The sequence below is a fragment of the Lagenorhynchus albirostris genome, chromosome X, assembly GCF_949774975.1.
Source record: "Lagenorhynchus albirostris chromosome X, mLagAlb1.1, whole genome shotgun sequence".
NCBI lineage: Eukaryota > Metazoa > Chordata > Mammalia > Artiodactyla > Delphinidae > Lagenorhynchus > Lagenorhynchus albirostris.
This window is the reverse complement of record NC_083116.1, coordinates 123,412,250-123,425,460: the sequence shown is the minus strand read 5'-3', so window position 1 is coordinate 123,425,460 and position 13,211 is coordinate 123,412,250. Positions and strand designations below refer to the sequence as shown.

General features: G+C 45.0%; 1 protein-coding gene across 2 annotated transcripts in view; it reads right to left on the bottom strand.

Moving 5' to 3' along the window:
* ARHGAP6 (Rho GTPase activating protein 6) overlaps positions 1 to 5,415 on the bottom strand; it is a 486,163-nt gene extending 480,748 nt beyond the window's left edge. Inside the window, exon 1 of one of the 2 annotated variants that reach the window (XM_060138342.1) lies at positions 4,758 to 5,415. In XM_060138342.1, the coding sequence (XP_059994325.1) occupies positions 4,758 to 5,336 (579 nt within the window). In that variant the 5' untranslated portion in view covers positions 5,337 to 5,415. The remainder of the gene's footprint in view (positions 1 to 4,757) is intronic. The other variant, XM_060138343.1, reaches the window with a different exon arrangement.
* Between the last annotated feature and the right edge of the window lie 7,796 nt (positions 5,416 to 13,211).

Genomic DNA, 13,211 nt, shown 5'->3' with positions numbered 1-13,211 from the left:
AGGGCCAGATAATTCTTTGCTGTGGGCGCTGTCCTGTGCCTAGTAGAGTGTTTAGCAGTGTCCCTGGATTCTCCCCCACTAGATGCCACTAGCACCTCCCCTGTTAGTAGGCAGAATAATGTCCCACCAAAGATACCCACATCCTAATCTCTGGAACCTGTGAATATGTTAGCTTACACGGCAAGGGGGAATTAAGGCTGCAGGTAGAATTAAAGGTTGCTAATCAACTGACCTTAAAACAATGAGATTGCACAGGGAGATCAGCTCGGTGCTTTGTGACCACCTAGAGGGGTGGGATAGGGAGGGTGGAAGGGAGACACAAGAGGGAGGGGATATGGGGATATATGTATAAGTAAAGCTGATTCACTTCATTATATAGCAGAAGCTAACACGCTGTTGTCGAGCAATTATACTCCAATAAAGATGTTTAAAAAAATGACATTATCTTGGATTATCCACGTGAGTTCTACGTAATCAGAAGCACCCTTAAGAGAGCCTGAGGAAGAAATGACTGGAAGAAGAGTCAAAGAGATGCAACATGGCTGGCATTGAAGATGGAGGCAGGGGGACACTGGAAAAGCAAAGGAAACAGACCCTAGCGCCTTCAGAAGGAACACAGCTCTGCCGACACCTTGACTTTAGCCCAAGGAGACCTATTTCAGACTTCTGACCTCCACAAGTATAAGATAATAAATTTGTGTTGCTCAAACCCATATGTTTGGGGTAATTTGTTACAGCTGCAAAATGAAGGTAATAACATCACCACCCCCAGTTGTGACAACCAAAACTGTCTTTGGACATTGCTAAATGTCCCCTGGGAACAAACTGTCTCCAGGTTGAGAAGCACTGCTCTACGAAACAGAGTCCAAACTCCTGAGACATGCACAGTGGGGCTCTTCATAATTAATGCCACCCAACCTGTTGAATACTATTATCCGACACACAGTGAGCTACAGCCTGTGCTCCAGACACACCAAACTTCTAACTTCAAAAACACGCTATCAGTACATCCTTTCACTTCCCTGCAGATTGGATGTCAACAGGTGCTTTGGTCCTCCTGCCGTTTCTACCTGAGCCTATAGTTACTTATTATTCCACAAACAGGTGTCTAACTTCTGGTTTCATTAGGTTGTTATATAAAAAGCCATGTGGTTGCTACATACATTAAACCGCATATATCTTAACCTCCTCCTCCAAACAAATTATTGCACTTAAGCCCCTCTAAGTCCTCTTTGTTGGAAACTCTAGCGTCACCAACACCTCTGTGCCTTTGCAGGTCCACTCCTTTCTATTTCATCAAGGAATCACTTCCCTTCTTCTTCTAAGTGGCAGTCACCCTTGAAGATCAAGTTCAAGTGTCCTCTGCACAGTGAAGCCTTTCAGGACTCCCCAAAGCACGGAGAATCCCATCCCCCCAGTCCCTGATTGTGCTGACCCTCTGCAATGCAGCTCTTGGTTGACTCATCCATCCGCCTCCTTAGACTCTTTAAGGGGCAACACCGTATTTTAGCCTCTCTGCATTCCTGGTACATAGAGAAATGCTTGTGCTCAAGAAGTTCTTGGAGCGTAAATGAAGAAAAGAAGTCATGAAGAAAGAAATAATTTTAGTTATGGGTTATCGAGGCTGCCAAACTCTATGTCAGCTATGAGCGTAATCTCAGCTCTGATCCAAAAGAATTAGGAGAACCCCAGAGTTAGAATGAGACCTTACCCCCTTGTTTATGATCCGAGTCAAGGACAGAGCCTGGCTGCTAAGAACAAAGTTGAGAAGTATATACCAATTGTGTTACCATGTACCATTTATCCCTTCGTCTTCTCCCTTTTTCTACTCAATAGATATTCTACTCAGCATGTCCATGAATCAGTTTTCGTTAAAGCAATCCTAAAACACGCAGTAAGGAAATACTGAGTTGTAGCTGACTTTGTCTAACACCTCCTGGTTTTAGACCATAAAAATGCCATTTGTGAGCTTTGAGTGAGCACAAGGCATAGAGCTACAGGCATTTATGCGAGTCTTGGGAGCAGGTGTCCTTGTACGAACAATTTAGTTTAAAACCAGAGAATCTGCTGAAAGAACTAAGTAGAAGTGGATGTGATCCATTACTGGCTACACCTGAACGAAGGTGAATTCTCAGGTTTGCCTATGGATTCAATGGAACAGAAACTGAAAAGCTGAATAAACCATAAGAGATCCGTGGAATCTGCACGCAACACTCAAGAGGGCTCCACATGCTTTTGGAATGGGAAGACGTCCCCGAGGCAACTTTCTGCCAGCTGAAAGCACTCTGTGGGCTGTCAAGATGGCCATATCATGGGGGGGCTACATTCAACTCACTGGTGTAGTAGTTCTCAGCTGGGGCAGTTTTGACCCTCAGAGGACATCCAGCAGTGCCTGCAGACACTTTTCATTGTCACACTGGTGGGGAGGCTGCTATTCGCACCTAGTGGGTAGAGGCCCAGGATGCTGCTGAACTTCCTACAATGCACAGGACAGTGCCCAAAGCAAAGAATCGTTCAGCCACAACTGTCCACAGCGCAGAGGCAGAGAAACCCTGAACCACAGCAACCAGGGAAAGCATAAGAACCAAGTCTGTGCGATCCAAATCTCCCCTCCAGGGCCCATAAGTAACCTTGCAAGGTGTTCATTTGCCAGACTTTTGGCATCATTAGTAAAGATTCTCTTTTAGGACAAAGGACCTAGCTAGCTTTCAAACGAGAAGGACAAGCAGTGCTCAATAGGACGAATTTCCTTGGTTTTTGAGAGGGTTCCAGGGCATTAAACCTTTGAAAGGTAATCCAAGCCATTAAATTCCAGACCCCGGGGTTACGTTAGGATATCTGGGACTCCATTAAACAAAACCAGCCTTGGACCTTCATGCCAGGATTCCATCCAGTCATTCCATGTCTGCCTCAAGAATAAAGGGATTACACACACACACACACACACACACACACACACACACACAAACATTTTATGAGAAAATTTTGTTCTTTTGCTAGATGGCTATGTACTTAGTTTTAACCACTGAAAAGAGGTGAAAGTCATGGTAGGTGAGCTTGCAGACTGCACAGAACAGTTTGAAGCCACCCAGTATTGATGAAGTTCAGGTACTTGTCCATTAATTATGAAATTTTAATGGATAAGAAGAAAATTTCTAACCAGTTGTGATCATCTACAGTAGACTGCCTTTCGGTCATAAGAGCAACAAACAGCATCTATATACTACATTCCAAGTATGTACAGTTGCTAAGAAAAGCAGAGACGTTCTTAGTGATGTAATTGGTTGAAACATGAATGTCAGTGGCTATCCAGTCCAAGAACTTGGCTTGCTTTTGCAGTTCTCTCAACTCCTACAGATTGATCTGATAATGTGTGCTTCTGATATAGAGTAGGAATCCAGGTCCTTCTAAAGACCAACAGAGATTCAACATTTATTCTTGACCCTCTTTCTAATGCTAAGTTCCCTGGTTTGGAGAGAATCTCTTGCTTCCTACTTGACTTTTCTCTCTACTGCCTATCTTCCTCAAGAAAATGGGCAGAACAGTCAGCAGTGTTTGTTAGTTTTTGTAATCCATGCTCCCCACCCAACAGCAGCAGTTACTCTGACACAGTAACTAATATTTTACTAATATGTGACGCGAGTATTTCTGATAAATACTGCTGATTTTTCTAAGGCAGTCTAATAAAAGCCAAAATTCCACAGTCACTCACGTTAACAGAGCAAGGTATGATGTTGGATACTATTTTCTCGCTGTTTTTCTTGGTTGTATTTCCTTTATTTAGTCTAAATCTCCAGCAATTACATGGTATTTCATTTCCTTTCTGTAATTCTAACTGTACTTTAAAACATTTAATTACAATGGATGGAATCTCTCCTTATGGAAACAGATCCAAGGCAAATCTATAGAGTTTGTGGACTGAAAAGAGATTAGGAGTTGTTCATTTTTAAAACAACTAGTATTTATTCTCTAAAAGCATGCAGCTTTCCAAGTACCCATCAACCACAGTTTCCCATTAGCTCTGTTCTCCACTCTTCTAAACCAGAGAGCAAACGTTTATAAAGGTACCAAATACCTCCCTCTGAGCTCCCTATTTACTAACGATTCCTGATTCATGTATATTTCACTACTAGTAGCCCTTAGTGGAATCTGGGTATATTTCCATGATCTTTCATAGTCTTAGGCGGAGATTTTTTTTTTCTCCAGGATTAAACGAGTACTCAGTACCACAGATCTCTTAAATCAGACCTTTAGGGAGAAGAAAAGATCAAAACTAGAGAATTCTAGTAGTTACTCCCCCAAACACACAGACCTACACACACACATATCAACAACACCCTCAAGAATAATGTTCCTGAATTCTCTGTAAAACAACCAGATGGCAGAAACATTTCAAAATATATTTCCTCCAATCCTGACAAACAGCTTGGAAATAGATCATTTGAGTTCCAAAAAAATATCAACATTGGGTGAAGGAATAAGATGACCCTTGGAAATCACCTGCAGCACAAAAAGGAAAGCACCTCTTCCTCTAGCTCCTACCACTGCTCCAAAGGGGAGCCAAGAAGTCCTAAGAAGACACGTGTGGGTGGCCACTAGGGACGCCCCATTTGCAGACACCATTTAACCAGCCAAAGAGGAACAGCCACACCGGGAAAAGCCCTCAGTGGGTCCCCGGCTCTGTAAATGAGAAGGAATTAAAGAACTGCCCAGGTGTCCAGTCTTGAGCCGTGAGGACACGCGGCAGCGGGCCCTACCTCACACTTCCACACCACATAGGGCTGGCCGTGGCTGTCGGGCGCGGACTGGAACTTTCTTTGCTGGAGCCACCTCCTGGGAGAAGCGAAGATGCCGTTGGGGCCTCCCCCGGAGGAGCAGAGGATGGTGCTGCGGCCGCTGCCCGGCCCGGCTAGGACTGTAGGCAGGTCCCATACCATGCTCTTCTTGAGGCCGCTGCGACCAAGGGGGACCTCATAGTCAAAGTGGAAGCTGCCAGAAGGTGACTTCTCCAGCGGGGTGCTGGGTGTGGAGAAGGACGAGCAGAGGGGTCTAGGGGACGGGAGTCGGTTGACCCGGGGAGGCGGGCCCCGCGGAGAGGACGCCAAGCGAGAGCCGAGACCCTCGGCCAGCGACAGCGGGGAGCAGACGCGGCCCCCGGTGGCCCCCCGCGAGCCGCCCTCTGAGCCCGCCTCGCCCCCGCAGCCGCCGATCAGAGCCGGGTCCAGGCTGCGGGTCTGGCGAAGTTTCCTCTTGGAGAAGCCCTTGGCCGAGGCCGCGCTGCCCGAGGCCGGCGAGGAGCAGGAGAAGACGCTGTGGAGTAGGCTCTGCGCGGACATCTCGGCGGGGCTGTGCCTGAGGGCCACCCTCTTCCAGCTCTCGGAACTGCTAGCGCTTTGGGGCGCAGAAAACAAGGGGGCTCAGGCGAGGCTGCCAGACGGGGTCGGGCCAAGGCTCGCCGAGGCCGGTGGAGGGCAGTTCCCGGCTCACGCGCCACCAGCGCGCTCCAAGTGCCCCGGCAGGGGCAGAAGCAGGAGATCCATCACCAGCCTTCTAGGAAAAGGCGTGAGGACGGAGGGCTCCTTCGGTCGCCAGAACTTTCTCCCAGAGCCTAAGTCACGAAAAGGGTAAGGAAGAGGAGGAGGAAGGTCAGGCGCTCGCTGGGTGCCCAGCTCCGGCGGCCAGCGCCACTCCCCCTTCCCAGCTGAGGCAGGAGATGCCGCGCTCCCGCTCCCAGGCTCTGGACAGCCTCGAAGTCTCCAGCAAGCTCCTCCTCGCGCCCTAAGGACGGTCCCGAGGGCTGGGGAGGAGGCCTCCTGGGCGTGCGCCCAGGGCGCGTCCCTCGCGCTCTCGGCGCAGTGAGAGGGACTTCCTCCCGCGCTGGAGCTGGGCACCCGGGCTGCACCCCCGTGCACCGTCGCCGTATCCGGACCTCTGAAGCTACGCGTCTGGCCGCCACTTGGCTGCTGCGCCCACTCCTCTGACTGGCTAGGCGCAAGAATGTCTCCAAGCTCCAGGTTCCCCCGAGGTGCCAGTCTCGCTACAAAGCGGGGACACGGAGCGCGCAGCACCCAGGGCCTTCCAAGGGCTGAGCGGCTAGGGTGGGAGAGAATTCCCAGCTGCGCTCAGGGAGCTAAGGGGACAACCACAGGGTCGGCTGTCCATGACCCGCCGGAGAGGGGCTCTTGATATTCTCAGCCCAGCCTTGGGCCCAGGGCAGGCACGGAGATGTCCCCGCACGCTCGCGCTAGACGCAGCGGGAAGGGGGCGGCCCGAACGGGTAGGGCGGGAGGGAAGCCAGGTCTGGAGCTGGGGCGGAGCCAGGAGCAGGAGAAAGCAGAACGTGGAGTTCTCCAGGCACCAAACCTGGGAGCGGCGCAGCGAGAGCACCGCTCACCACCGGTACCGGGTCGCCTGGGGAGAAAGCCCCGAGGACGGAAGTGCGGACCTTCTCCCCCGTCTCCCCTCCCCCAAATCGAAGGGGGCGCCAGCTCCACTCACGTTTCTGGAAAGGAAGGGAAGTGTCAGATTGCACCCCACCCACTGGTGTCAGATGGATAATAGCCCAAGGCGGCTGCTCTGAAGCTGGAGATAAATCTCCTGCCTTCCTTTTCTCCGCCCTGCTGTGTTTGTTTTTAAAAAGGAAGGATAGAGATTCAGTTCAAATGTAGTGGCTGCCGATGAATGGGCTGGAGATGGGGACCTACTAAGAAAAGGAGGGGAAAAGCGAGGGGTCCTCGCCATGTAAGGGTCGTGCAGTAACTGTACTAGAGGAGGAGGGGTGAGTGAGGCCGAGCAGGGGGCAGGCGCCCGGGCGTCAGCCCAAAGGCTGCGGAGATTGGCGCTCACAAAGCGATCGGTCTCCGGGTTCTGCTGTGGGACGCCTTTGGGCGCAGCGCGCAGCGGCCACATTCCTGGGAAGCTGGAAAACGCTGGCGATGTCAATGTTCCCTGCTTGAAAACAAGTCTGGGAGCACCTTCCCCCGCTACTGTCCCACCCCTAGAATCTATAAAGCGCGAAGCTTCGCCCGCTTCTCGGAGGGCTTTTTGACATAACATTTAAGTTTTGCGACGCATCTCACAACCATCTCAGCAGTGGAGCAGAGAGAATGTTGGAAATGCCTGCGTACTTTATTTAACTGTGTTCGTGTGTCCTCTTTTACCACTTCTGGGTGAAGAGAACTTTATACAAATGTAAAGGTGACTTTCTTTTACCATTACTTTTATTAAAGAAAAAAATTACAGTGAACTTATAAATACAAGTGTTTGACACAAACATTCGCCGTGCTGTGTATAACATCAGAATTGTCCAACTTTGATTTTGGAAGGCTTGTTTCATTCCCTATAAAGTTTTCAGGGGGAAATTTAACGTCTTTCTCTTCTTAAAAAACGTGTTCGACGGTCCTAGGTATTTGACTGTCTAGGAGGGGTCACATCATGAAATCTAATTAACAGAAGAATTCGATACCTCCATAAAGGGCTTCATTCGGACCCCAGGATTTCTGACCTATCCGTTTTTGTAAACGCAGCGGGACCCACTGCGCTCAGGGAGTTCCCTCCTGTAACTTTATGACCTATCTGCTGCCACAAGACAAAAATGAGATACAAATTTCCCATCACCCTCAATGCCACCCAACTCTTCTCACCCTGAAACATAAGTACTCTTTCCAGTGGCTGACGATTAGATGTGCTGTGGAGACACACAGCCTTTAAAATTGCTTACTTTCCTGCATGACTACACACACCAAATTACACTTGGGGGATTGCTGTCATTTGCTTTCTCCCCTCCTCAAACAAGTCACAGTAGAAGTAAAAGAGGGCGGGTCTTGCCTGCCCTTTCCTTAGTTAACAATATCATGTAACTTGTCACTAGTAAACACGTAATGTCTCTACCATTTGGATACCAGTGCACGGAACTGCTTATGCTTCACTGGATTTGGGCATTTGGAGTAGATGGTTAGCAAAGTCACACGTCACAGGACCACTTACAACTCAGGTGGTTAAGCAAATGTAATTTATAATTTATATATGTGCTATTTCTCTAAGCTCGAAAGATGACCGTGGGGTTGAAAATGCAAACTGCCACAGTGATGTAGGGCTAATAAGAACGCCCTCCAGGCAGGAAGGCATACATGGTTGCTCATGGATGAAGGCATACATGCTTGCTCATGGATGTTGGGGAGCCGGTGAGCAGAGGGACTGTTCTACCAGCACTTCAGGCTTAGAGCAAACGCATCCAGTTCATTCATCATCTTATTTCCAACAGGTCCTGACTCTCCATTAGCCTGGAGCTTGCCTCGGCGTAGGGAACAATGAATAAATTGTTTTGAATATCCATAAGTTGAGCTCTGGCTCCTTTTTAAAAACCCGCTGTAAGTATGTATGTTTTTAAAACACACGGGGAAAATGTAACGGCACTTCTGGAAAGAAAGATTTTATAAGAAAATTATTTGGATTTTTTTAATGATATTTTTTAAACTATTGTGATTTCCAGTCTGACTGCTATTAGGCTTATTTTGCACTCATTTTGGTGTATGGCTTATTCATTCATTCCTATTTAGGGCATCCCACTTTACTGTTGTTTGTTATACAATCCCTTTGCTTATACAGATCCAACTCACACTGGCCTTTCTGACTGACTGCCATTTTATGCCAGACATGATTAAGGAAGATCTGGGTTTCATTTACCAATTTCCAAAATAACTGGTTTGGGCTTCCCTGGTGGTGCAGTGGTTGAGAGTCCGCCTGCCGATGCAGCGGACACGGGTTCGTGCCCCGGTCCGGGAGGATCCCACGTGCCGCGGAGCGGCTGGGCCCGTGAGCCATGGCCGCTGGGCCTGCGCGTCCGGAGCCTGTGCTCCGCAACGGGAGAGGCCACAACAGTGAGAGGCCCGCCTATCGCAAAATAAATAAATAAATAATGACTGGTTTTGTTATGTTGATCCCCAGAATCTTTCTTACAATTCATCAGCCTGCTTCAGAGGCAATATAACTGGTAGTCTAGAAATAAATCGTTTTGAATGCATATACTTTAAAACTCAGGTGTCTAAGATTTTGCTCCTTTATTAGGGCATTTGATGTTGAAAAGTAGTGTCCATACTTGCTTTTGGTTTTGTCTTTTTCCTCAGAGCTGAAGTTAATCAAAGCCTAAGGATACCTTTTATTAAAGGGCAGAACAGTGTGTTCACTGTTCATTCCCTATTGTAATTATCCTAGAAACTCAGGATAAAAAATATATCTATTCCATCTGGTCATGGCACAAGAATATTCTCATAAAAGTTCTAGAGACCTTGGTCTGACATCAAGGTATCCTCTCATCAAGGATCCTCGAAAATTCATCAGTGTTCTTTCTATTCCCTTAAGACACTATTCTACAAACACATACATCTTACTATCAAAGCATATATTCTGCTAAACCTAAATTTCCCTTTTCTTAACTTTATCCCTTGAAATTTTTCTTATCTCCAGCCAAAATTCCTCTTTCCCCTTGGTGTCTAGACCCTCAAGCTATCTGTAGATTTCTATCATGCCCCTTGGGTCTGACTTTGTGGTTTGGCTACACTATAAAGTTCATATTTTGCTTTAAAACCATCATTGTAGATGATCTCTGGACTGCCTCCAGTTGCTTATTTCTTTGTAGTCCTGAGGTCCAATATTCCAGGTTAGGGCATCCTATTTTACCCTTGTTTGTTATGTAATCCCATTGCTTACATAGTCCCAAATCACACTGAACTTCCTGATTGACTGCCATATAATATTTCAGACTTCTATCTGATTGGCTCCCAAGTCAGGCAACATCACTGATTTTTGTTTCATCCTGCCCATGTCTCTCAAACTGACTGTGATCCCTCTGATATCATTTCTTCATTCTTAGTGGTATCTGGGATAAACAATTCACAGCATCTCACGCTCCCATAGAAGAAGTCAAAGGTTCTGCCTCCAAGCATGAAACATGAAAAGGAGGACATGATTTTAATCTGTGTGATGTGGAATATATGAGAAGCGGGTGGAGAACTTTTACAGGACTTAAGAATTCTAATTACATTAAATAGCAATAGTGTCCCATGCCTAAACAACTTCTTGATTATAAGCTAGGAATTTTTTGCAGCTGAACCAAGAGTGTTTCTCTAAATTCCTATTCTAGGATCTCCCTGAACGAATATAATAGCCAAGAACTTAAATTACAAATGACGGATAACAGTGGAGGTAAATTTCAAGTCGCAGGATAATCCCGTATGAGTAAGATTAGAAAAAACTCACTTGGTTAAACACCAACCCAGCACTGAGGAACACTGATCACTTATCAAAGACGGAAATGGTGTCATAGTTATTCTATAGATGGTGAATATAATGATTTGCAAGATAAAAGGGTATTTGAGAGATTGAGTCCTAACTGGTACTGTGATGTGAAAAGACTAAGATATAAGTTCAACTCTCTACCTTAGAGAACAATTTAATATTATAATACCTAAAGAAATATCCAGAAAAAAAATATTTATGCCAACACTAACGGGAAAAAGCACCGAACATGTCCACACCATTTGGTAACTCGAATTTAGTGTTGTAGTCAAGATTATCTACTCAAACAGCCTGGTCCTAACCCTTCAATCAATTGTTAATATAACAATGTAAGAACAACTAACACTTGTTGGAACTTCCTATATGTCAGGCACTGGGCTGAAAATATGCATGCATTATCCAAATCAACAGATACACACACACACACACACACAGAGAGAGAGAGAGAGAGAGAGAGAGAGAGAGAGAGAGAGCTATGATACTTAACCCCCGGTTCTACAGATGAAGAAAACCAAGATCTAGAAGCATCTAAACCCCTAGTTAAGTGGCAGAGCTAGTATTCAGATCCATGTGATCTAACCTCGACTTCTAACTCTTGCAGAACTAGAATTACAGATTAAGAAGCCGTTCAATTTGGAAGTGCTTTGGGACCATGTCTGCATGGATTTCAATTTGTTGATTTCTTATCTAGCTGTGTGACCTTGAGCACATCACTTCACAACTCTCATCCTCACTTCCCAGTCTGCGAAATCATGTTCACTTCAGAAGGCTGTCGAGATGAGTAAAGGACCTAATGTATGCAGCATGCTTAGCACAGAGCATCGTGGAGAGAACAAGCACAGTGATGGGAGTTATTACTATAATCTATACAAAATCAATCATTTTTAAATTACTTTATGAATCCAGCTACACTGAATGACCATCCCTAATGCGAGTTCACCTGGTCGTACATCCAAAAATCTAGTCAAACCTTTCTAATGTGCTAATGAATCCTGTGTTTAAAACTGTTTGTAAAAGGCCCATGGTCAACCCAGTAGATAGTCTAGCTGGGATTTTCACCACCCTCCCCAAGTTTTAGAGGTGTTGTCAATATCAACTAAATAATACCAATACGTTCTTTCAAGGGAGGGCACTTTTTTGAGTCAAGTGAAAGACAGTTTGGGATTCTCTATATTCAGAGCAGGGTGTAGGAAATTTTTTGCCCTCTGTTACGTTTATATACCAACAGGTCAGTTTTTTGACTCAATATTTTGGATCAGTTTCACATTGCCCAGAATTGGAACCATGAACTCTCCCTTTAAAGCAGGCACCAAGTTGAGGTTTTCATACTCATCTAGTTAACCTCAAGATCTGTGACAATTTCTCCTGGCACTATATTCAGAAACCTAAATGACTATTCTTATTCATATTTCTCACTTTCCCCCTACTTTGTGTGTCTAATTCCACCATCCCTTACCAATTATGAACTGAAAAAAAAGCAAAATCAATGGAGAGAAAAAAAGTCCTGTTTCTGTGTTAGCACCTACAATGAACACACAAAAAGCCACTTGCAACACCATTCATCTCTCATTTTCTGTGCAAATATTAGCAACATCTTCTATGTTTTCTAGTGTTTCATCTTTATCTTCTCAACTTTAAAAAGCAGTTTTGCATACACACATTGTTCTACCCTATTACTTGTTTATTTTTCCAGCTGGTATGAGTACAGTATTTCTAAATATCAACTCTTCTGTTTTCAGGATACTCATTAGTGAGGCAGGTAAAAAGCAAGGTTGTATAAAAATCTTAAGCCAAGTTGCAGTTTAGATGTGCATAGCAGAGTTTCAGGGACCAAAGCATGAAACAAACAATTGTTGTTTACCTGCAGCCAGCATTTGAAAGAGCCTTCCAACATTAAATCCGAAATATGTGACCATCATCACTTTTGTTTTGGACTTTGAAACTTGATCTCAAGAGACTTTTAATAATAATACAAGTTGGCTGACAACCAAATTTAATTTCGGTTTATAAACATTTTTGAACATGCATTTTGCGCCAGTGGCGTTCCTTCTTTGTTAGTTTTACTTTCTTCTGTCTTTGTGGGTGAAGATGCACTTGGAGTCTCAAAGTAAGTTAATTTTTTCTGAACCTGGTACATGGTTCAGCTATACTTAGTTACTTAAAGTAGTTTTCAAAACCTTCCCATAGCGTATGTTTTAGAACTACTTTTGAGGATGAAGAATTATATAATAATGTAAACAAGCTTTAATATTTTGCTATTACTCTAAAATTTTCAGTCTAAACATTTTTCAATATTTCTGATTTTTAAAGTAACTGAATAATACAGATTTTTTCCTCTGAAAATTTTATTTTTTTCCCCAGAATCTTCACTTCTCTATATTGAATGGAAATGGGAGAACCTATTTGCCCAGTATGTTTTCCTAATGACAAGAGGGGATGGTGTATAAACGGGAGAGGAGAAAAGAAAAACAATTGGTACTGTGATTGAGGTATGCATTTTTTTCTCATCTACTTTATTGAGGAATAATCTACATACAATAAACTGTACCAGTGAGCTTTGATAGCTGTGTGTACCTATGAAACCACCACCACAATCAAGATACAGAACATTCCCATCGCATCCTGGGTATGCTTTTATTAACGTTCCGTGAACATTAACCACTAGATTTTGCACTGTATAGTGGTTGAAATGTGCATTCAGTTAGTATAGAAAGGGAAGGAGAATTAAATAGAGAGCAGGGCTTTGTACCTCTCATACTGAGTTGAAGTGTATTCCTCCCAAAAGATATGTCCAAGTCCTAACTGCTGTAACCAATGAATGTGACCTTATTTGGAAATAGGGTCTTTGAAGATGTAATGAGGTTAAGATTAGGTTAGACTGGATTAGGGTGAGTCTTAAATTCAATGACTGGTGT